Genomic DNA, 23,612 nt, shown 5'->3' on the forward strand with positions numbered 1-23,612 from the left:
CTTACTCAGTGCCCCTTCGGGAGCTTCCTGCTGTCCATGTCCACAGGGCTCCGGGAGCCCAAGCCCCCTCCCACTGATCACCGGGAGCTGCCTGTAGCCCCTCCTGGGATGGATGAATAGCTGCCAAGGGACAGAAACCAAGATTTTTTATGCCTGCAGGTTACTCTAGTCCCACTGGCATCATATCTCAGCATCATCAAATATTTAGCTGCGTTAGGAGCTGGACTTGCAAACAGTCTTTCTGTCTTGGGGAAATCCACAATTTGAATGGATCAGAATTTTCCTGTCACGTTCTCTGTGCCAGGCACGGGGGCAGGGGTGGAAACACACGGGCCTCTGCCTCCTTGGCGCGCTGTAGGCACGAGCCTAAAGTCATCAGGTGACAGTCCCCGCCACGTTCCGGGGCGCCCCGACGGCTCCAGCAGCGGGTGGGGTGGGAGGCCTCCGGACGCCCGGATGGCCAAGAGGAACCTGGGCTGGAGGGGGCCGAGGCCAGGCTGCGACTGGGGGAGGGCCCGGGACGGGGGCAGAGGCAGCGCGAGGCAGAGGCAAGCACTCGGGCGGAGGCGCAGCCCCAGTCTCGGGGTGCGGAACGGGCACCTTCCCAGCCACCTTCGTCTGAGACCTTGCAGGCGGCTGGAGGCTGGGACGCAGCAGTCCCCTGCCAGTCAGCTTTCGGCGCGAGGGGCCGCTGGCGCCCCGGTGTGCGCTTCGGGCCCGGCACCCTCATGCATGCGCGTCCCCCCCCTGCGTGGACTACGACTCCCGGCGTGCCCCGCGTGCCTCCTGGAAGTGATCGCCGGAGTCGCCTCCGACCTCTGGGCTGCGCTGGCGCGCGGGGCCTGGGGAAGGGGCGGGCGCGCCGGGGAACTGATGCGCGGGAGCGGAGGCCGAGATGGCTTCGGCGGGAGGCGACGAGTGCGAGGGCGCAGCGCCAGAGGCCGACCGACCGCACCAGCGGCCCTTCCTGATCGGGGTGAGCGGCGGAACTGCCAGCGGGAAGGTAAGGGGCCGGGCGGGCCGGGGTCTCGCCTCTCGCCGGTTCCTACGAGCGGCCCGGTCCCGCTGGGGTCCAGAGAGGAGACCCCAGCCCTGGCCGAGGGACCCCTTCGCAGGCGCGGGCAGGGCGCGGGAGCGAAGGGGCTGCGGGCCGCGATGGGCCGGGGCGGGCTGCGGCGTCGGGCGAGGGGTTGGGTCGCTGGGCCTCGGGGCTCCCCCACAGCCTCTCCGCCGGCCGGGCCCCTCAGAGCCCCTAGTCCGAGCTGACCTGGTTGGGCCCCCGCGGTCCTCCCACTGAGACCATCCACACCTGTTGGTGTCCTCCCGCCTCCCAAGCATCCCCCGCAGGGGTCGGGTGGGTCAGTGTCTCCAGAATCCAGCCCCGTGCAGAAGCCCCCAGGAGGGGCCCCATGCCTGTCACAGGACGAGAGTTTCCAGGCGGGAATCCCCCTTCTGTGTCTCCAGTCGACCGTGTGTGAGAAGATCATGGAGCTGCTGGGACAGAACGAGGTGGAGCAGCGGCAGCGGAAGGTGGTCATCCTGAGCCAGGACAGGTTCTACAAGGTCCTGACGGCAGAGCAGAAGGCCAAGGCCTTGAAGGGACAGTACAACTTCGATCACCCAGGTACATCGAGAGTCCAACGGTGCGGGGAGGGCAGACCCCATTCTGGGCGGCTGCTCACCAGCTGCGCTTGGGCCCAGGGTTGGATGGATGTCGACCCACTTGGGCTGTTCCCCTCAGCTCCCCAGACAGCCTGCAGTGGAGTTGGCTGCACCGTGAAGTCAGGGGAACTTTGCGGAGTTCTCTGGGCCCAGGGTGTCCCCACAGGAGCGTGGTTGGAGCCAGTGAGGAAACCTGTTGCACCGTGGGGAGCCCTGGCCTGCCACAGCTGTGATCTGGAGAAATCCTCCCATCTTCCCTTCCCACATTGCGGCCTTCAGGGCCCTCCACACACACCTCTGCCCACGGTGGCCCTTCATTTCCCTCCCCTGCTTTGGGGCAAAGTCCTTAGAGAGGCCAGTGTGGGAGGCGGTGGGTAAACTAGTGCTGGTGGCCTGAAGCTCCGGGCTAGGTAAACAGGGACAGATGCGGTAGGGAGACACCTGCCGCTGCTAGAAGCTTCCACCCTGGCTGGCTGGCATGGTCAGCCTTTTCCCAAGGACTTGTGGGAAGAAGGCCTGCAAAGCCACAGTCTAACCAGTTAGTCCCAGAAAAAGAGAGAAGCAGAGGCCCAGCCTACCCACCTCCCAGGAAGAACTGATCAGAAAACCCCTGTGTTCTCGCATCCCAGTGGCACAGAGCTTGGGCAGTGGCACAGCCCGAGAACAGCAAGGACAGGGTCATCCTGTGGTCTGCAGGGCTGCAGAGGACGCTGTTGCTACCAAACCTAAACTGTAGGGCAGGTCCTAGTCTACCTGTGTTTGGGTCCTCAGTGTCCCCAGCACCCAGCTGTGCTGACCCTAGAGCAGAGAGGGTTCCCTGCTGTCCGCTGCAGGAGGACATCCAGCCTGTCTTGCCTTTATCTCCATCCCTGCAGATGCCTTTGATAATGATTTGATGCACAGGACTCTGAAGAACATTGTAGAGGGCAAAACTGTGGAGGTGCCGACCTATGATTTTGTGACGCACTCAAGGTAAGCAGGTGGTTCTTGGGAGGGCCCAGGAGAGGGGCCGGCTAGGACGTCCCCTCTGGGGCTCACACAGGCCTGCCTAGTGGCAGGCCTCCCCCAGTTGGTTTCCGTGGGTCTTCCACCCTCACCCACAAAGTCAGTGTCCCTGGAGTGGAAGCTGACTGTGTGTCTGCAGCAGAGCCCCCTTCCCCGTGCCCCTCTCAGGTTACCAGAGACCACGGTGGTCTACCCTGCAGACGTGGTTCTGTTTGAGGGCATCTTGGTGTTCTACAGCCAGGAGATCCGCGACATGTTCCACCTGCGCCTCTTTGTGGACACCGACTCCGACGTCAGGCTGTCTCGAAGAGGTAAGGCGGCCGTGGGCCTCCCTGCCTGCCTGGCCAAGGGTGGCGGCGGGCCCTGAGGTCTGATGCATGCCTGCCTCTTGCTGCTGCAGTTCTCCGGGACGTGCGCCGAGGGAGGGACCTGGAGCAGATTCTGACACAGTACACTACCTTCGTGAAGCCGGCCTTCGAGGAGTTCTGCCTGCCGGTACCTGCGCTTGCTTAAGAGTCCGTTTTCCCCTTTCACAAGGACACGTGGGACCCAGTGCTGTGAGAGGGCTCAGTGCTGAGTGACAGTGATCTGATTGAAAAGAAGGAGATGGCCGGGCGCGGTGGCTCAAGCCTGTAATCCCAGCACTTTGGGAGGCCGAGACGGGCGGATCACAAGGTCAGGAGATCTGAGACCATCCTGGCTAACACAGTGAAACCCTGTCTCTACTAAAAAATGCAAAAAAACTAGCCGGGCGGGTTGGCGGGCGCCTGTAGTCCCAGCTACTCGGGAGGCTGAGGCAGGAGAATGGCATAAACCTGGGAGGCGGAGCTTGCAGTGAGCTGAGATCCGGCCACTACACCCCAGCCTGGGAGACAGAGCAAGACTCGGTCTCAAAAAAAAAAAAAAAAAAAAAAAAAAAGAAAAGAAGGAGAATTTGGTTCATTACGGCCACATGCCCTGGGAGTAGTTCTCAGCTCTAAAAACATTCTCTGTGCCTGCTCCTCCCTCTGCCTAAAAAAGCCCCATATCTCCCCCACATCCACACTAGCCGCTTCCTCCCTGCCTCAGGTCCTTGCCCAGCGTCCCTGTTCAACACTGAAAACCCTCTGTACCTAGCGCCAGCCTCTCTGCTTGCTTCCTTTTTCCGGGGCACTTCTTATCATCTGACATGTCCTGGGTGCTTAGCCCCTCAGAGCACGTTAGGCTGTTGACTGCCAGGACCGGGATCTGGCCCTCAGAAGGTGCTTCATAGCTGCTCCTCCAGGGCCTGTGTCCCCGGGCTGCTTGGGGCCAGTGCTCTGAAATCCCAGAGCGAGCACTGTGGACAGATCCCAGCTGGCTCGCAGAGGGCAGGAACTCCCCGCTGCGCACCCACCTGTCTTTCCTCCGTTTCTCCATCTTGTGTTTCGGGCTTGATGGGACTTGTGCTCTACTCAAATTGGAGTGTTTTAAAGAGAGCATTTTGCCGGTTCTCTTTAAAAGGTAAAAATACAGCACAAAGGAACTGGAACCAAGATTCCTGCCTTTGATACGTAGGTCAAATAAGTTCTATCTGCTGCTTTTTTTTTTTTGAGATAGAGTCTCTTTTGTCATCCAGGCTGGAGTGCAATGGCGTGATCTCAGCTCACTGCAGCCTCCACCTCCCAGGTTCAAGCAGTTCTCCTGCCTCACCCTCCCGAGTAGCTGGGATTACAGGCACCCGCCACCACACCCAGCTAATTTTTGTATTTTTAGAAGAGATGGGGTTTTGCCATGTTGCCCAGGCTGGTCTCGAACTCCTGGCCTCAAGTGACCCACCCGCCTCGGCCTCCCAAAATCCTGGGATTGAGCCACTGTGCCTGGCTCAATTTTTTTTTTTTAAAATTTTTAACGAGGCAGAGTCTTGCTCTGTTGCCCCAGGCTGGAGTACAGTGGTGCAATCACAGCTCACTGCAGCCTTGACCTCCTAAGCTCACGCAATCCTTCCACCTCAGCAACCCGAGTAGCTGGGACCACAGGCATGCACCACTATGCTCGGTTAATTTTTAAATTTTTTGTAGAGATGGGGTCTCCCTGTGTTGCCCAGGCTGGTCTCCATCTCCTGGGATCTAAAGTAGGTGATTTGCAGTAAAACTCTGGATATCAAATCTGACCCAGCGACCTGAATAGAGGAAGTGCTGTCACCTGCTGTGTCCTGGGCCCAAGCCCCAGAGATGTTTTTGGTTTTTCGTTTGTTTGTTTGCTTGTTTTTTGAGACAGGATCTCACTCTGCCGCGCAGGCCCAAGTGCTGTGGTAAGATCTTGCTTCACTGTAGCCTCCACCTTCCACACTCAAGTGATCCTCCCACCTCAGGCTCCTGAGTAGCTGGAGACTACAGGCACACACCACCATGCCTGGCTAATTTTTCCTTTTATTTTATTTTATGTGCAGAGACAGGGTTTTGCTATGTTGGCTGGGCTGGTCTCAGACTCCTGGCTTCAAGCAATCCACCCACCTCAGCCTCCCAAAGTACTGGGATCACCGGTGTGAGCCACCACGCCCAGCCTCAGCCCCACCCAGAGCCATTCTTGAGCTGCTTTTTCCTTCATCTTCATGTTGAGTGGCTTGTGCGGTCCTCTGCCTGGACCGCGTAGGTATTTCCCGACTGCATTCAGGCCCATCCCTGCTGGCAGTTAAGACCCCTGTCGGGTCTCTGGGACTCCTCCAGCCCATCAGACGATCAGACCGGAATGGAAAGCAGGCCTCGCCCTTGCGCTCATGCTTTCATGAGATGGGGTCCCACCGGCTGCAGACACAGCTGTCCCCAGGACTCGGTCCCTGTCTGCCTCCTGCAGCTTGTCTCTTCTGCCGCCTCCTTGACCCAAATCCACATGCCAGCAGCACCCACCGTTCCAAGTTCCGTCCTTCGGCCCAGACCCTGCTCTCCCTCTTCCCTCAGCTTTGTCTGAGTCAGGCATGTTCTCCAGGCAGCTTCCCCCTCCCTAAAGCCCCCCGCCCTGCCCCCACCATCTGGCTGCAGGCCCTCCCCAGCAGCCCTGCATTTCCTGGTATATCTCCGTCCTTGTCCTTCCTCAGCAGCAGAGCATCTGACAGGGAATGAGAATCAGTCAGCATTGAACCAATGAGTGGATGGATGAGGGAGTAAGGTACCATCGGTGTCCCTGCCTGCAGCAATAATGCTTGGTGGCATCTGTCCTGTTGCTGTGCCAGGGTATTGCAGAAGCTTCATAATTCCGGAGGAACAATGTCACACTTTGTAGACGTGCCACACGTAGCTTGGCCCAGTGAATCCAGTCGTTAGCATAGCCAGCTGTCTCCTGTAATGGAATGGGAACACTGGAAGAGGCACTTCCTTTTGGCTGCCTCAGCTGTACTTTCTGCCTCACTTCTTGGATCATGCATGGCATCTCACACCTGAGGACTGAGTCCCTGTCCCCCATTTGCTGATGACACCAGCACCTCTGAGCACCCCAGGGCCGCCCTTCCTGCTGTCCCATCTGTTTCTGAGCATCTTAAAATCACCTTGGAAAGAAAAGTCCTCATGGAAACCCCCCTTGTGCGTTACAGACAAAGAAGTATGCTGACGTGATCATCCCGCGAGGAGTGGACAATATGGGTAAGAAGCTGGCCTGCTGGGCTGTCCCCCCACCCCTCCCAGAGCTTGAGGCAGGGACAGTTCTACCAGCATGCAGTTACTGAGCACTCCCCTGTGTGCTGGAGGCCTGTCACTGTTGATTTGCGGCACAGGGTTAAAATACGCTTAAAAATGTATGTAGGCCGGGTGCAGTGGCTCACACCTGTAATCCTAGCACTTTGGGAGGCCGCAGCGGGTGGATCACGAGGTCAGGAGATGGAGATCATCCTGGCTAACATGGTGAAACCCAGTCTTTACTAAAAAAGACAAAAAAATTAGCCGGGTGTGGTGGCGGGCGCCTGTAGTCCCAGCTACTCGGGAGGCTGAGGCAAGAGAATGGTGTGAACCTGGGAGGCGGAGCTTGCAGTGAGCCGAGATCGTGCCACTGCGCTCCAGCCTGGGTGACAGAGCGAGACTCTGTCTCAATAAATAAATAAATAAATAATAAAAATGTATGTAGCTGGGCGCGGTGGCTCATACCAGTAATCCCAGCACTTTGGGAGGCCGAAGCGGGGAGATCACTTGAGCCCGGGAGTTCAAGATCCTGGGGAACATAGCAAGACCCCATCTCTACAAAAAATAAGAAAATTAGTTGGGCATGGTGGCATGCGCCTCTGGTCCCAGCTACCTGGGAGGCTGAGGTGGGAGGATTGCTTGAGCCTGGCAGGTTGAGGCTGCAGTGAGCTGTGATTGGGCCACTGCAGTCCAGCCTGGGCAGTAAAGTAAGACCTTGTTTCTTAAAACGTACATATATATTATATTCAAACCTGTTAGCAGAAAGCATTTTAAGCAACTGTAACATAAATTCCTGAAAGACTAAGCTAAGAAGTCTTATTTTGCTGTGTCCTGATGCGTGTTTCTGTCTGCTGAGATTTGACCCGATGCCCAGCTCACGCAGGCCTGTGCCTTGGGGCAGAGGTTGGGCGCCCACTCCTGGCTGAGTGCTGCAGGGAGGGGCAGTCTCCATGGGCGATAGACGTGGCTAACTCGCTGCTTGTCTGTCTCTTGGCGCAGTTGCCATCAACCTGATCGTGCAGCACATCCAGGACATTCTGAATGGTGACATCTGCAAATGGCACCGAGGAGGGTCCAATGGGCGGAGCTACAAGAGGACCTTTTCCGAGCCAGGGGACCACCCTGGGATGCTGACCTCTGGCAAACGGTCACACTTGGAGTCCAGCAGCAGACCCCACTGAGGGGCTGCCAAGCCTTGGGGTAGGTCTCCCACCTGGCATGTGTGTTCAGGGACTGAGCCTGGGGACGCCCACCCACACCCACTGCTTCCTTTTGGCACACCCCAGGGGGGTGTTAGCAGCGAGGCCTTCCTCACTCAGGAGTGGAAACTCAGATGTGTCACTCAGACTCAACTTGCTGGGACACTGACAGGCATTCCTGAGGATTTCAGCCACGTCCTCAGGCTCACTGCAGTTTAAAGATCTCTCTAGGTCACTGAGAAATGCCAGAGTGTGCGGGAAGCCTAGGAGGCTTCTGTGAGGATTGAGGCACGTATTACTGGGGAGAGTGAGGAGACAGCCTGGACACTGTGGCTGGCTGGTGTTTTGCTGACAGTGAACCCACAGGGGCAGAGTTTTTTTCCAGTCTGATCTGGTTCTTACACACACACGTAACTCAAAAGTTTTGTGAACAAGTACTTTCCTTTTTTACATGTTACATGTCCTCATGTTTTCTGTTCTGTTACATAACACAAGGCTGCTTGTGGCCTACAAACCTCATTTCGTGGCCCAGTGGTTCACAGTCCAGCGTGGCCTACACGGATGTGGGGAGCCGCCCAGGGATGTTTTCCCTCCTTGCTTGTGCCTTAAAGGCAAAGAAGCGAGGCGGGCGCCCCGGGAACACCCAGCATCACACCCAAGCTCATGTGGGGCCAGGCCGGGAGCCCATGCAGCAGGGCAGAAGGCAGCGGAGGCCAGTTCTGTCCCGGCTGAAGAACAGTGTCCATGCACAGTCCTGCCTGGGGTCGGGCCCTTGCTGACCCTCACGGGAGTCCCCAAGGTGCTGTCTGGACAGGCTGCCCCACGCTGGGGTGGCTGATGGCCATGTGCAGGGAATGGTGCCTCTGGCTGTGGCACCTGGATCACCCAGGTCCCCGCAGACATGGCCGCCTGAAGTCAGTGTGCCTCCTCTGTGTTGTATGGAGCTCGCCGCCTCATGTGTGAACACCCGTGTCTGGGTTGCCTGGGTGGATCCTCCCGCATGGGGCTGTCTCTGGGAAGCATAACTTGCTGCTGCCACGGACAGCCCCAGCCCCCGTCCGTCCGTCCAGGCTCACCCACAGTAGTGACGCAGACATGGCGTGGGTGAAGGGAGCTGAGCTCTGTGGCTGGGTTCTGACAATGGTAACGGTTTGGTCGAGCTTAGGCCCCTTTGGAGGAAGAATCAATAAATAACACCAACTACAAATGCCAGTTTGTCCCTTTTTAAATTATTATTTAAAAAGACAAAGTAAAGGCAAGGAGCTGTATGGATGACACACACCTTGACCACTGAGGAAGATTTCACTCAGCCCCGTCTCGGCAGGCTCAGGAGGGTTTCCACACAGCATGGTGCGGAGGGCCAGTCTTGATGCTGTCACAGAGAATGACTCGCAAGCCCCAGCCCCGGCTCACTGTTCAGGCGGCCCTCCTGGACGCCTGTCCCGGGACACCTGCCAGGCTCACTCAGGGCAGGGCTGGGACTTGCTCAGGTTGCTGGGTGTTCATGAAGGAGGATCGGGTCTGCCAGATCAAACTCCACCCTGCAGCGGTTAGCAAGGACCAGGCCCCGGTCTGCTGAGGCCACTTGCTCCACTGCTGGCCTTGGGTTCTCGGCTTTTCTTCATCGATGACTCCTACACTGGCCGCTGAAATACTCCCTGTGTCTTAGCTCAGGGGTGAAAACACGGAGGGAACATCTTCATTGTTGAGAAAAAATGAACTTTGCACAAAAGGAGGTGCTCATCAGAGGGCTTTTCAAGAATGAGACCCCCACGCGTTCCAGTAGAGGCCCTGATGAGCCCGGCCCATGTCCTCCCAGCGCAGGGCCCACCCTGCTTGTTAACTACACTGACCAAGACCCTTCGACCTTGTCCCGACCCCAGCTCGGGTGTTCTTTGCCACGCTCTTGTTCTAGTGTTTTCGGATCAAGATGTCCCAGCTGTCTTTCCAGCGAAGGGCCTTGAGTTCATGTGGCGAGAGTGACTTGTCCCCGTAGGTGAGTGGGCGCAGCGTGTGGGACACATGGCATGCGGAGGAGTACCAGGCCACCACCAGGGCGCTGAAGACGCTCCTCTGGAGCTGGGACCTGCAGAGGTCAGAGCAATGTGGGGGAGGATGGGTGGCCACTGCGGCTTCCCTGTCCAGCAGCCTCTTGGCATCTGCTGTCCCCACAGTCGCCCCCCGAGGCCTGGGGTTCTGCCTTCAGGTTTCTGTGTCTTGTCTCCCACCACCTGTGACCATCTCCTGCTTGGATGCACAGAAAGGGGACCCCCCTGACGACTCAGGCCTCCACAGCGGCTGGGCCACCTCCACACAGATGCCAGAGGACTGGTCCCAAACCCACAGTCCTCCCTTGTGTGGCTTCCTGAGACCGGGAGGCCCTTGCCCTCCAACCTCCAAACACACTCCGGTTTAGAAGTTTTCTTGGGTTCTCTCTACCACACCACACAACCCGGCCGTAACCAGCTGCTGTTCCTGACACCCTGAGGCTCCTGGGCCTTGCTCCCTGCTCCCGAATCCTCCAGGCCGCCCACATCTCTGCATCCCTTCCCCATCTTACTACCCACTCTGCTTTAATCTCTGTCAGCCGTGACTTCTCCCTCTGGGTTCCTGCAGTGCCTCATCTGGGCATCTCTTCTGAACCTCACCCATTCCCCAGAGGGGCCAGGAGGATGTCAGTGTAACGTGAAATGGGTGGGGTTCGCTGCACCCCACGTGTTTGCTGCACATGGGCTGTCCAGCAGAGGGCTGCTGCCTGGTCCAGCCACTGTCTCCGCGGCCCCCGTACCTGCACAGGTGGTCGCTGATGTGCTGCAGGACGACAGGGAGCAGAAGGATCTGGAAGGTGAGTGCGGGCAGGTAGTGGTAGAGGAAGAGTGTCTTCTCCATCAGGAAGAACGGGAGGTAGTTCACTGCCCAGCCACCAGCACACAGCGCCCCAGCCAACACCCAGCGCAGCCAGGCATCTACAGGAAAGCGTTTGAGCTACACCGGCTCTGCTGCTCCCACAGGCCGGATTTTGTCTCTCTCTTTCGCTTTTTTAGAGACAGGGGTCTTACTATGTTGCCGAAGCTGGTTTTGAACTCCTGGCCTCAAGTGATTCCTTCACTTTGGCCTCCCAAAGTGCTGGGATTACAAGCGTGAGCCCCTGCGCCCGGCCTGGCTGCCCGTGTTATCCAGCCATTTCCAGCGCATATGGGCAACAGGGGACCAAGGAGGCAACTCTTGGCCCATACGCTGCACTCAAATGGAGGTGCCTCTAACGCAACATGGGAACTTAAGAGACAAACATAATTTAAGATCCCGAAATACAGAAACAAAGAGGCTGCCTTAAGGGGTAGGTTCCTATGAAGTCGGTTTGTCACCTGAGGTGGTGAACGCTCAGCAGGAAGAGAAGGAACAGACATAAAAATGAGCTGTGGGCTGGGCGCAGTGGCGCACACCTGTAATCCCAGCACTGTGGGAGGCTGAGGCAGGAGGATGGCTTGAGCCCAGGAGTTCAAGACCAACCTGGACAACACAGCAAGACCCCATCTCTATATTAAAAGGAAAAAAGCCATGTAGGAGATGTACTAACCCTGAGGGAGGTCATGGACGTTTCTTCGCCGTCGGAGCAGGTACCACAAGGACAGCAGGGCGTAGATGGCCAGGGCGAGGCTGCCTGAAATCCAGATCACTATGTTTCCAAGTAGGTGGATCTGAGCCTAAAGGAACATGGAAGATGCTCAGGGAGGGAAGAGAACACAGGAAAGGAATTCAGATGCATGCGCTACTTCAGCAGAGTGAAAACACGCCAGGCACAGCCTAGAGTCCACTAGGCCTTACCACTACTGTGGACAGGTCTGCGCCTACTCAGACCTTTCATTAAAAGCACTGGTGCCAGCCGGGCACGGTGGCGCACACCTGTAATCCCAGCACTTTGGGAGGCTGAGGTGGACGGATCACCTGAGGTCAGGAGTTCGAGACCAGCCTGCCCAATACAGTGAAATCCTGTCTCTACTAAAAATACAAAAATTAGCCGGGCATTGTGGTGGGCACCTGTAATCCCAGCTACTTGGAGGGTGAGGTAGGAGAACTGCAGAATTGCTTGAACGTGGGAGGTGGAGGTTGCAGTGAGCCAAGATCACACCACTGCACTCCAGCCTGGGCAACAGAGCAAGACTCCATCACAAAAAGAAAAAAAAAGCACTGATGCTCTCAGTTTTGTAATTGGAAACTGAAGACCAGGAGCAGATGACTCCGCTTTGTAACAGCAGCACTGTTCGCAGAGGAGAATGCAAAGTGCGCTCGGAGCTCAGGGTGGGGCGGCCTCTGGGCCTGCACCTCTGCCTTTGGTGCACGTGCTGAGTCGACCTACCCGCCTCTAAGAGAGGAGGAAAAAGGTGGGCATTGCCAGTGTCTGCCCATCCAGTGAATACGTATGGGGCACTGACTGTGCCCAGCCTACAAATGCTTTCACTCTGCCAGGTGGAGAGAGACGGCATGCACATCAGGGAAGCACCGGTAAGCTCCACCGCCAGGTGCCACCCAGAAAATCGAATGGGAACATCTTTTTTTTTTTTTTTTTTTTTGAGACAGAGTCTTGCTCTGTAGCCCGGGCTGGAGTGCAGTGGCCAGATCTCAGCTCACTGCAAGCTCCGCCTCCTGGGTTTACGCCATTCTCCTGCCTCAGCCTCCGGAGTAGCTGGGACTACAGGCGCCCGCCACCTCGCCCGGCTAGTTTTTTGTATTTTTAGTAGAGACGGGGTTTCACCGTGTTAGCCAGGATGGTCTCGATCTCCTGACCTCGTGATCCGCCCATCTCGGCCTCCCAAAGTGCTGGGATTACAGGCTTGAGCCACCGCGCCCGGCCGGGAACATCTTAAAACCACTTCCGCCAGGAAAAGGGGAACAACGTGTCTCCACAAAAGCAATCAAGCCGCGTTTCCTTCAGCAGGCACACATGCCACGCCCCTACTCCTGGCTCCAGGCTGCCAAAGCGTTTACAGAAAAGCAAGTTTGTCAGGAAAAGCTTTGGAGAAACCCAGCACTTTCTAGGGTACAGTGGCTGCTCTTAATGCCAGAAGGAATTCTCAAGAAACAGGATGAATCCATGACTGTCAGCTGTCAGCACTGCTCGCTTACGCTGGTCCTGGGGTGCAGCCAGTAGGCGATATTGGTGTCCAGGGTGACCCACTCCAGCGGGCTGGAGCTATACTTGTGTTCCGAGTCATCGCTTCTCAGCACCAGCATCTTCCACTGGAACAAAGCAGAGGCCTCTGAGAGTGAGGATGGGGGATGCCTCCCGCTGTGCGTGGATTTGGTCAAAGGAGTACACCGCTGCCCCTTGCACACGGACCGTCCCACCTCAAGTTCATTCGGATCACGCGTCAGAGGCAGCATGATCAGAACCTGGATTCTAGCCCTGGCTGTGGCCTTGGGAACGCCGCCCCACCTCTGTAGACTAAGTGACCAGGCCGAATGCTCTCTGAGGTCATGTTCGGATTTGTGACCCTGAGTTTCTGACTGTGACTTCTCTTGGGCTCTGTTGAGTGTGGCCCATTTTGCTGCCTGGGGGCCTTAGGACACCCTGGCGATGTTGCAGAACCTCCTGGGTCCCTATATTATTCCTGACCACAGGGCCACAAGGTGTGGGCCAGGGTGTCACACACAGTCCCTTACACCGGAGAGAGGAGACACTCATTCTGTGGTGAGCCTGTGGTTCCAGCGTCAAAGCCTGACCTGGTTTGAGACCTGTGTAGCCCCCAGGCCTCCCAGCTGAGGAGTCAGTGCTCAGTGAGCTAGGCTGGCTTCCCCTGGCCGCTCCTCACCTGCAGCTCCAAGAATCTCGCCATGAAGCTGAGGTTCCTGCTGACGTCCACCTGCGCAGGTGAGTGCAGCTCCCGTTCCCGCTCCCTCTGCTCCTGGCCTGGCAGAACAGACAAGGGCATGACAGATAGAAGTAGCACAAGGTCGAGAGCTCAGAGCAGAAGCTGTCAGTGCAGAAAGAAGCTGGTTTCCTGCCTTTCCAACCAGCCACAAAGACCACTCATCGAACCGCATCACTCCACTTAGCTTTCCCCGCCACACTCAAGACTACCCCGTCAAATGAGGCGATTTCGACCGAGAAGGCTCCACTTGCACAGGGATAAACTGGCTGCCTTCCAGCGATACCTCGGAAGAAGCGTCTTGAGTTGTTACCACAGCAGCTGGGTGCAGGGAGGGAGATGACCTGCCACCGAGCATGGAGAATGTGCTCAGTTCCCTTCCCACCAAAATGAGAACTGTTTGGGATGTTACGAAAATATCGAGCAGCTCAAAGCGCATTCCCAGTGGCGGAAGCTACGCCGCGGACTCACTCGCGCCGTATCGGTGCTCCTCCACGTTCCACACCATGCTCTCGTGGTAGCCCCGGGACAGCTTCTCCCCGACGATCTCCAGCTGCCGATACCCCCAGTCAGGGAGGTGAGCCCCGCTCAGCTGGTGACACCGCGGGAGAGAAAAGGGCGTGATGGGAAGGCTGTGACTCCCACATCCACTCGGGTTGGAAGGGGAACCCCTGCCGGGGTCACGCTGTCAGCAGGTGCCCCTTGTGGGAGCTTCACCTTAGGATTCCATCCCGAGAAGTTACAAAAGCCGCCCTCCCTCAGTGTAAAGGGAAGCCACAATGACTTGAATCAAGCGTTCTGCCTGCAGAGAGGCAGTGGAGCCTGAGGGGCTCAGGAACAGACTGGAGCCTGCAGCTCAGGACAGGCCAAGCCAAGGACAGTGTCCTTACCTTTAAGACCGCAGAAGTGTTCACGTGCACAAAGCGGACCTCTGAGAGGATGGTCTTCCAGACGTCTGTGTCGGATCCTCTGTTCACAATTTCCTGCAAAAAGAGATCTCAAGAATTATTTCATTCCTTTTCAAATTTCCTTCAATATGAAAATGAAGACCTATCACCAAACAATGATACTGACTTGAGCCTGAGATAAAGGGACAAGCCCCCAACGTGAGGGGAGCTACAAGGGGCTGGTGCTGGTCTTCCTTCCCAATGCCCACAGCACCCTGGGCTGCTCCGAGGGTCGCTGGGGAAGTGCGCCTTCCTCCTTGCCAAGGCTGTACAAGATGCCTCCTCACAGAAAATACAAAGCCTAATGTTCTTCGTGCCTCTCTGCAAAGCCTATTCATGGAGAGGGCTCACAGCCCTGTCCAAAAAGTGAGCAAGTCTCAGTCCTTATCTGGCAGAACTCGCAGATGGCTCAAATGAAGGCCAGACACTGTCCCTGGGAGACACAGCTTAGAGATTTCCTTGCATCAAGTAATAAAAAAGACAACTAACATCAGAAAGGCTCTTTGCCTTGTCACAGCCTAACATACCGGAGCCTTACAATGACCCCATGATGTCACATGGCTGTCATTTTCCCATTTTATTGTTACAACCAAAAGGAAAAATGATTATTCTCAATGGCAGTTTCAAACGTTCCATGTCAGGAAGCGCTCCGTGTGAGGAAGTGCTCCGTGTGAGAAAGGGTTCTGTGTTAGAGGAAGTGCTCCGTGTGAGGAAGTGCTCCGTGTGAGGAAGTGTTCTGTGTTGGAGGAAGTGCTCCGTGTGAGGAAGGGTTCTGTGTTAGAGGAAGTGCTCCGTGTGAGGAAGTGTTCTGTGTTAGAGGAAGTGCTCCGTGTGAGGAAGTGCTCCGTGTGAGGAAGTGTTCTGTGTCAGAGGAAGCGCTCTGTGTCAGGAAGTGCTCCATGTGAGGAAGTGTTCTGTGTTAGAGGAAGTGCTCCGTGTGAGGAAGTGCTCCGTGTGAGGAAGTGTTCTGTGTTAGAGGAAGCGCTCCGTGTGAGGAAGTGTTCTGTGTCAGAGGAAGCGCTCCGTGTGAGGAAGTGCTCCGTGTGAGGAAGTGTTCTGTGTCAGAGGAAGTGCTCCGTGTGAGGAAGTGTTCTGTGTCAGAGGAAGCGCTCCGTGTGAGGAAGTGTTCTGTGTAGAGGAAGCGCTCCGTGTGAGGAAGTGTTCTGTGTCAGAGGAAGTGCTCCGTGTGAGGAAGTGTTCTGTGTCAGAGGAAGCGCTCCGTGTGAGGAAGTGTTCTGTGTCAGAGGAAGCGCTCCGTGTGAGGAAGTGTTCTGTGTCAGAGGAAGCGCTCCGTGTGAGAAAGTGTTCTGTGTCAGAGGAAGTGCTCCGTGTGAGGAAGTGTTCTGTGTGAGGAAGTGTTCTGTGTCAGAGGAAGCGCTCCGTGTGAGGAAGTGTTCTGTGTCAGAGGAAGCGCTCCGTGTGAGGAAGTGTTCTGTGTCAGAGGAAGCGCTCCGTGTGAGGAAGTGTTCTGTGTCAGAGGAAGCGCTCCGTGTGAGGAAGTGTTCTGTGTCAGAGGAAGCGCTCCGTGTGAGGAAGTGTTCTGTGTCAGAGGAAGTGCTCCGTGTGAGGAAGTGTTCTGTGTTAGAGGAAGTGCTCCGTGTGAGGAAGTGTTCTGTTAGAGGAAGCGCTCCATGTGAGGAAGTGTTCTGTTAGAGGAAGTGCTCCGTATGAGGAAGTGCTCCTTGTGAGGAAGTGCTCCGTGTGAGGAAGTGTTCTGTGTTAGAGGAAGCGCTCCGTGTGAGGAAGTGTTCTGTGTCAGAGGAAGTGCTCCGTGTGAGGAAGTGTTCTGTGTCAGAGGAAGCGCTCCGTGTGAGGAAGTGCTCCGTGTGAGGAAGTGTTCTGTGTTAGAGGAAGTGCTCTGTGTGAGGAAGTGTTCTGTGTGAGGAAGTGCTCCGTGTGAGGAAGTGTTCTGTGTCAGAGGAAGCGCTCTGTGTCAGGAAGTGCTCCATGTGAGGAAGTGTTCTGTGTTAGAGGAAGTGCTCCGTGTGAGGAAGTGCTCCGTGTGAGGAAGTGTTCTGTGTTAGAGGAAGCGCTCCGTGTGAGGAAGTGTTCTGTGTCAGAGGAAGCGCTCCGTGTGAGGAAGTGCTCCGTGTGAGGAAGTGTTCTGTGTCAGAGGAAGTGCTCCGTGTGAGGAAGTGTTCTGTGTCAGAGGAAGTGCTCCGTGTGAGGAAGTGTTCTGTGTTAGAGGAAGCGCTCCGTGTGAGGAAGTGTTCTGTGTTAGAGGAAGCGCTCCGTGTGAGGAAGTGTTCTGTGTGAGGAAGTGCTCCGTGTGAGGAAGTGTTCTGTGTTAGAGGAAGCGCTCCGTGTGAGGAAGTGTTCTGTGTCAGAGGAAGCGCTCCGTGTGAGGAAGTGTTCTGTGTTAGAGGAAGCGCTCCGTGTGAGGAAGTGTTCTGTGTTAGAGGAAGTGCTCCGTGTGAGGAAGTGTTCTGTGTGAGGAAGTGCTCCGTGTGAGGAAGTGCTCCGTGTGAGGAAGTGTTCTGTGTCAGAGGAAGCGCTCCGTGTGAGGAAGTGTTCTGTGTCAGAGGAAGCGCTCCGTGTGAGGAAGTGTTCTGTGTTAGAGGAAGCGCTCCGTGTGAGGAAGTGTTCTGTGTTAGAGGAAGCGCTCCGTGTGAGGAAGTGTTCTGTGTTAGAGGAAGCGCTCCGTGTGAGGAAGTGTTCTGTGTCAGAGGAAGTGCTCTGTGTGAGGAAGTGTTGTGTTAGAGGAAGTGCTCCGTGTGAGGAAGTGCTCCGTGTGAGGAAGTGTTCTGTGTTAGAGGAAGTGCTCCGTGTGAGGAAGTGTTCTGTGTTAGAGGAAGTGCTCCGTGTGAGGAAGTGCTCCGTGTGAGGAAGTGTTCTGTGTCAGAGGAAGCGCTCCGTGTGAGGAAGTGTTCTGTGTCAGAGGAAGCGCTCCGTGTGAGGAAGTGCTCCGTGTGAGGAAGTGTTCTGTGTCAGAGGAAGCGCTCCGTGTGAGGAAGTGTTCTGTGTCAGAGGAAGCGCTCCGTGTGAGGAAGTGCTCCGTGTGAGGAAGTGTTCTGTGTGAGGAAGTGCTCCGTGTGAGGAAGTGCTCCGTGTGAGGAAGTGTTCTGTGTTAGAGGAAGTGCTCCGTGTGAGGAAGTGCTCCGTGTGAGGAAGTGTTCTGTGTTAGAGGAAGCGCTCCGTGTGAGGAAGTGTTTGAGGAAGTGCTCCATGTGAGGAAGTGTTCTGTGTCAGAGGAAGCGCTCCGTGTGAGGAAGTGTTCTGTGTCAGAGGAAGCGCTCCGTGTGAGGAAGTGTTCTGTGTTAGAGGAAGCGCTCCGTGTGAGGAAGTGTTCTGTGTTAGAGGAAGTGCTCCGTGTGAGGAAGTGTTCTGTGTGAGGAAGTGCTCCGTGTGAGGAAGTGCTCCGTGTGAGGAAGTGTTCTGTGTTAGAGGAAGCGCTCCGTGTGAGGAAGTGTTCTGTGTCAGAGGAAGCGCTCCATGTGAGGAAGTGTTCTGTGTTAGAGGAAGTGCTCCGTGTGAGGAAGTGTTCTGTGTGAGCAAGTGCTCCGTGTGAGGAAGTGCTCCGTGTGAGGAAGTGTTCTGTGTTAGAGGAAGCGCTCCGTGTGAGGAAGTGTTCTGTGTCAGAGGAAGCGCTCCATGTGAGGAAGTGTTCTGTGTTAGAGGAAGCGCTCCGTGTGAGGAAGTGTTCTGTGTTAGAGGAAGCGCTCCGTGTGAGGAAGTGTTCTGTGTGAGGAAGTGCTCCGTGTGAGGAAGTGTTCTGTGTTAGAGGAAGCGCTCCGTGTGAGGAAGTGTTCTGTGTTAGAGGAAGTGCTCCGTGTGAGGAAGTGTTCTGTGTGAGGAAGTGCTCCGTGTGAGGAAGTGCTCCGTGTGAGGAAGTGTTCTGTGTCAGAGGAAGCGCTCTGTGTGAGGAAGTGTTCTGTGTTAGAGGAAGCGCTCCGTGTGAGGAAGTGCTCCGTGTGAGGAAGTGTTCTGTGTTAGAGGAAGCGCTCCGTGTGAGGAAGTGTTCTGTGTTAGAGGAAGTGCTCCGTGTGAGGAAGTGCTCCGTGTGAGGAAGTGTTCTGTGTTAGAGGAAGCGCTCCGTGTGAGGAAGTGTTCTGTGTCAGAGGAAGTGCTCTGTGTGAGGAAGTGTTGTGTTAGAGGAAGTGCTCCATGTGAGGAAGTGCTCCGTGTGAGGAAGTGTTCTGTGTTAGAGGAAGTGCTCCATGTGAGGAAGTGTTCTGTGTGAGGAAGTGCTCCGTGTGAGGAAGTGCTCCGTGTGAGGAAGTGTTCTGTGTTAGAGGAAGCGCTCCGTGTGAGGAAGTGTTCTGTGTCAGAGGAAGCGCTCCGTGTGAGGAAGTGCTCCGTGTGAGGAAGTGTTCTGTGTTAGAGGAAGCGCTCCGTGTGAGGAAGTGTTCTGTGTCAGAGGAAGCGCTCCGTGTGAGGAAGTGCTCCGTGTGAGGAAGTGTTCTGTGTGAGGAAGTGCTCCGTGTGAGGAAGTGCTCCGTGTGAGGAAGTGCTCTGTGTGAGGAAGTGTTCTGTGTTAGAGGAAGTGCTCCGTGTGAGGAAGTGTTCTGTGTTAGAGGAAGTGCTCCGTGTGAGGAAGTGCTCCGTGTGAGGAAGTGTTCTGTGTTAGAGGAAGCGCTCCGTGTGAGGAAGTGTTTGAGGAAGTGCTCCATGTGAGGAAGTGTTCTGTGTCAGAGGAAGCGCTCCGTGTGAGGAAGTGTTCTGTGTCAGAGGAAGCGCTCCGTGTGAGGAAGTGTTCTGTGTTAGAGGAAGCGCTCCGTGTGAGGAAGTGTTCTGTGTTAGAGGAAGTGCTCCGTGTGAGGAAGTGTTCTGTGTGAGGAAGTGCTCCGTGTGAGGAAGTGCTCCGTGTGAGGAAGTGTTCTGTGTTAGAGGAAGCGCTCCGTGTGAGGAAGTGTTCTGTGTCAGAGGAAGCGCTCCATGTGAGGAAGTGTTCTGTGTTAGAGGAAGTGCTCCGTGTGAGGAAGTGTTCTGTGTGAGCAAGTGCTCCGTGTGAGGAAGTGCTCCGTGTGAGGAAGTGTTCTGTGTTAGAGGAAGCGCTCCGTGTGAGGAAGTGTTCTGTGTCAGAGGAAGCGCTCCATGTGAGGAAGTGTTCTGTGTTAGAGGAAGTGCTCCGTGTGAGGAAGTGCTCCGTGTGAGGAAGTGTTCTGTGTTAGAGGAAGCGCTCCGTGTGAGGAAGTGTTCTGTGTTAGAGGAAGCGCTCCGTGTGAGGAAGTGTTCTGTGTGAGGAAGTGCTCCGTGTGAGGAAGTGCTCCGTGTGAGGAAGTGTTCTGTGTCAGAGGAAGCGCTCTGTGTGAGGAAGTGTTCTGTGTTAGAGGAAGCGCTCCGTGTGAGGAAGTGCTCCGTGTGAGGAAGTGTTCTGTGTTAGAGGAAGCGCTCCGTGTGAGGAAGTGTTTGAGGAAGTGCTCCATGTGAGGAAGTGTTCTGTGTCAGAGGAAGCGCTCCGTGTGAGGAAGTGTTCTGTGTCAGAGGAAGCGCTCCGTGTGAGGAAGTGTTCTGTGTTAGAGGAAGCGCTCCGTGTGAGGAAGTGTTCTGTGTTAGAGGAAGTGCTCCGTGTGAGGAAGTGTTCTGTGTGAGGAAGTGCTCCGTGTGAGGAAGTGCTCCGTGTGAGGAAGTGTTCTGTGTTAGAGGAAGCGCTCCGTGTGAGGAAGTGTTCTGTGTCAGAGGAAGCGCTCCATGTGAGGAAGTGTTCTGTGTTAGAGGAAGTGCTCCGTGTGAGGAAGTGTTCTGTGTGAGCAAGTGCTCCGTGTGAGGAAGTGCTCCGTGTGAGGAAGTGTTCTGTGTTAGAGGAAGCGCTCCGTGTGAGGAAGTGTTCTGTGTCAGAGGAAGCGCTCCATGTGAGGAAGTGTTCTGTGTTAGAGGAAGTGCTCCGTGTGAGGAAGTGCTCCGTGTGAGGAAGTGTTCTGTGTTAGAGGAAGCGCTCCGTGTGAGGAAGTGTTCTGTGTTAGAGGAAGCGCTCCGTGTGAGGAAGTGTTCTGTGTGAGGAAGTGCTCCGTGTGAGGAAGTGTTCTGTTAGAGGAAGCGCTCCGTGTGAGGAAGTGTTCTGTGTTAGAGGAAGTGCTCCGTGTGAGGAAGTGTTCTGTGTGAGGAAGTGCTCCGTGTGAGGAAGTGCTCCGTGTGAGGAAGTGTTCTGTGTCAGAGGAAGCGCTCCGTGTGAGGAAGTGTTCTGTGTCAGAGGAAGCGCTCCGTGTGAGGAAGTGTTCTGTGTTAGAGGAAGCGCTCCGTGTGAGGAAGTGTTCTGTGTTAGAGGAAGCGCTCCGTGTGAGAAAGTGTTCTGTGTCAGAGGAAGTGCTCTGTGTGAGGAAGTGTTGTGTTAGAGGAAGTGCTCCATGTGAGGAAGTGCTCCGTGTGAGGAAGTGTTCTGTGTTAGAGGAAGTGCTCCATGTGAGGAAGTGTTCTGTGTGAGGAAGTGCTCCGTGTGAGGAAGTGCTCCGTGTGAGGAAGTGTTCTGTGTTAGAGGAAGCGCTCCGTGTGAGGAAGTGTTCTGTGTCAGAGGAAGCGCTCCGTGTGAGAAAGTGTTCTGTGTTAGAGGAAGCGCTCCGTGTGAGGAAGTGTTCTGTGTTAGAGGAAGTGCTCCGTGTGAGGAAGTGTTCTGTGTGAGGAAGTGCTCCGTGTGAGGAAGTGCTCCGTGTGAGGAAGTGTTCTGTGTCAGAGGAAGCGCTCCGTGTGAGGAAGTGTTCTGTGTCAAAGGAAGCGCTCCGTGTGAGGAAGTGTTCTGTGTTAGAGGAAGCGCTCTGTGTGAGGAAGTGTTCTGTGTTAGAGGAAGCGCTCCGTGTGAGGAAGTGCTCCGTGTGAGGAAGTGTTCTGTGTTAGAGGAAGCGCTCCGTGTGAGGAAGTGTTCTGTGTTAGAGGAAGTGCTCCGTGTGAGGAAGTGTTCTGTGTTACAGGAAGTGCTCCGTGTGAGGAAGTGTTCTGTGTTAGAGGAAGCGCTCCGTGTCAGGAAGCGCTCCATGTGAGGAAGTGATCTGTGTTAGAGGAAGTGCTCCGTGTGAGGAAGTGCTCTGTGTGAGGAAGTGTTCTGTGTCAGAGGAAGCGCTCCGTGTGAGGAAGTGTTCTGTGTCAGAGGAAGCGCTCCGTGTGAGGAAGTGCTCCGTGTGAGGAAGTGTTCTGTGTTAGAGGAAGCGCTCCGTGTGAGGAAGTGTTCTGTGTCAGAGGAAGTGCTCTGTGTGAGGAAGTGTTGTGTTAGAGGAAGTGCTCCATGTGAGGAAGTGCTCCGTGTGAGGAAGTGTTCTGTGTTAGAGGAATGCTCCGTGTGAGGAAGCGCTCCGTGTGAGGAAGTGTTCTGTGTTAGAGGAATGCTCCGTGTGAGGAAGCGCTCCGTGTGAGGAAGTGTTCTGTGTTGGAGGAAGTGCTCCGTGTGAGGAAGTGTTCTGTGTTGGAGGAAGTGCTCCGTGTGAGGAAGTGTTCTGTTAGAGGAAGTGCTCCTTGTGAGAAAGTGCTCCGTGTGAGGAAGTGCTCCGTGCGTGTGAGGAAGTGTTCTGTGTTAGAGGAAGTGCTTCGTGTGGGGAAGTGTTCTGTGTTAGAGGAAGTGCTCCGTGTGGGGAAGTGTTCTGTGTTAGAGGAAGTGCTGCGTGTGAGAAAGTGTTCTGTGTCAGAGGAAGTGCTCCGTGTGAGGAAGTGTTCTGTGTGAGGAAGTGCTCCGTGTGAGGAAGTGTTCTGTGTTAGAGGAAGCGCTCCGTGTCAGGAAGCGCTCCATGTGAGGAAGTGTTCTGTGTTAGAGGAAGTGCTCCGTGTGAGGAAGTGCTCCGTGTGAGGAAGTGTTCTGTGTCAGAGGAAGTGCTCCGTGTGAGGAAGTGTTCTGTGTTAGAGGAAGTGCTCCGTGTGAGGAAGTGCTCCGTGTGAGGAAGTGTTCTGTGTTAGAGGAAGTGTTCTGTGTGAGGAAGTGTTCTGTGTTAGAGGAAGTGCTCCGTGTGAGGAAGTGTTCTGTGTTAGAGGAAGTGCTCCGTGTGAGGAAGTGCTCCGTGTGAGGAAGTGTTCTGTGTCAGAGGAAGCGCTCCGTGTGAGGACGTGTTCTTTGTTAGAGGAAGCGCTCCGTGTGAGGAAGTGTTCTGTGTCAGAGGAAGTGCTCCGTGTGAGGAAGTGTTCTGTGTCAGAGGAAGTGCTCCGTGTGAGGAAGTGTTCTGTTAGAGGAAGCGCTCCGTGTGAGGAAGTGTTCTGTGTTAGAGGAAGTGCTCCATGTGAGGAAGTGTTCTGTGTTAGAGGAAGCGCTCCGTGTGAGGAAGTGTTCTGTGTTAGAGGAAGTGCTCCGTGTGAGGAAGTGCTCCGTGTGAGGAAGTGTTCTGTGTTAGAGGAAGTGTTCTGTGTGAGGAAGTGTTCTGTGTTAGAGGAAGTGCTCCGTGTGAGGAAGTGTTCTGTGTTAGAGGAAGTGCTCCGTGTGAGGAAGTGCTCCGTGTGAGGAAGTGTTCTGTGTCAGAGGAAGCGCTCCGTGTGAGGACGTGTTCTTTGTTAGAGGAAGCGCTCCGTGTGAGGAAGTGTTCTGTGTCAGAGGAAGTGCTCCGTGTGAGGAAGTGTTCTGTGTCAGAGGAAGTGCTCCGTGTGAGGAAGTGTTCTGTTAGAGGAAGCGCTCCGTGTGAGGAAGTGTTCTGTGTTAGAGGAAGCGCTCCGTGTGAGGAAGTGTTCTGTGTTAGAGGAAGTGCTCCGTGTGAGGAAGTGTTGTGTTAGAGGAAGTGCTCCTTGTGAGGAAGTGCTCCGTGTGAGGAAGTGCTCCGTGTGAGGAAGTGTTCTGTGTTAGAGGAAGTGCTCCGTGTGAGGAAGTGTTCTGTGTTAGAGGAAGTGCTCCATGTGAGGAAGTGTTCTGTGTTAGAGGAAGCGCTCCGTGTGAGGAAGTGTTCTGTGTTAGAGGAAGTGCTCCGTGTAGGGAAGTGCTCCGTGGGAGGAAGTGTTCCGTGTAAGAAAGTGTTCTGTTAGAGGAAGCGCTCCTTGTGAGGAAGTGCTCCGTGTGAGGAAGTGTGTGTGTTAGAGGAAGTGCTCCAGGTGAGGAAGTGCTCCACGTGAGGAAGTGCTCCACATGAGGAAGTGCTGTGTCAGGAAGTGCTCTGTGTGAGGAAGTCCTCCACGTGAGGAAGTGCTCCAGGTGAGGAAATGCTGTGTCAGGAAGTGATCCGGGTGAGGAGGTGCTTTGTGTGAGGGAGTGTTCATTACTGATGGCTGTGGTTGCTCTAGCCACAGCCTTACTCACCAGTCTCCAGAGGTTCTGGGCGGGCATGGAGATATTATAGTCAATGTAGCAGGAGACCTCCTGTGAATGGGGACTCAGAGGGGCTGCAACATCATGCCTAGAAAACCGAGACTGAGATTTCAGAAGGAATTCCTTGAACTCCTCTGGAAGGCACTTACTAAATCTGTCAG

The 23,612-nt window shown here is 55.4% G+C and overlaps 2 protein-coding genes across 49 annotated transcripts in view; one reads left to right on the forward strand and one right to left on the reverse strand.

Annotated features, from left to right (window-relative positions):
• The first annotated feature begins 818 nt into the window (after nucleotides 1-818).
• Nucleotides 819-14,806, forward strand: UCK1 (uridine-cytidine kinase 1). 7 transcript variants are annotated; one of them, XM_077965462.1, is made up of 8 exons: nucleotides 821-1,003; nucleotides 1,465-1,624; nucleotides 2,538-2,634; nucleotides 2,836-2,978; nucleotides 3,068-3,162; nucleotides 6,215-6,263; nucleotides 7,296-7,496; nucleotides 11,963-14,806. In XM_077965462.1, the coding sequence occupies exons 1-7, from the start codon at nucleotides 896-898 to the stop codon at nucleotides 7,475-7,477; spliced, it is 834 nt and encodes a 277-aa protein (XP_077821588.1). In that variant the 5' UTR covers nucleotides 821-895; the 3' UTR covers nucleotides 7,478-7,496; nucleotides 11,963-14,806.
• Nucleotides 5,046-23,612, reverse strand: part of POMT1 (protein O-mannosyltransferase 1) — a 31,812-nt gene continuing 13,245 nt past the window's right edge. For 38 of the 42 annotated variants that reach the window (XM_077967489.1, XM_077967481.1, XM_077967475.1 and 35 more), the window contains 8 exons: nucleotides 23,443-23,539; nucleotides 14,253-14,345; nucleotides 13,834-13,954; nucleotides 13,306-13,403; nucleotides 12,620-12,733; nucleotides 11,073-11,199; nucleotides 10,284-10,461; nucleotides 8,703-9,581 (listed from right to left, as the gene is read on the reverse strand). In XM_077967489.1, coding sequence (XP_077823615.1) covers nucleotides 9,407-9,581; nucleotides 10,284-10,461; nucleotides 11,073-11,199; nucleotides 12,620-12,733; nucleotides 13,306-13,403; nucleotides 13,834-13,954; nucleotides 14,253-14,345; nucleotides 23,443-23,539 — 1,003 coding nt within the window. In that variant the 3' untranslated portion in view covers nucleotides 8,703-9,406. Of the gene's footprint in view, nucleotides 5,965-8,702; nucleotides 9,582-10,283; nucleotides 10,462-11,072; nucleotides 11,200-12,619; nucleotides 12,734-13,305; nucleotides 13,404-13,833; nucleotides 13,955-14,252; nucleotides 14,346-23,442; nucleotides 23,540-23,612 lie in introns of those variants that run through there. The other 4 variants (XR_013405376.1, XR_013405374.1, XR_013405375.1 and 1 more) reach the window with 3 other exon arrangements.

This window comes from Macaca mulatta, chromosome 15, assembly GCF_049350105.2.
Source record: "Macaca mulatta isolate MMU2019108-1 chromosome 15, T2T-MMU8v2.0, whole genome shotgun sequence".
In the NCBI taxonomy this organism is placed as follows: Eukaryota; Metazoa; Chordata; class Mammalia; order Primates; family Cercopithecidae; genus Macaca; species Macaca mulatta.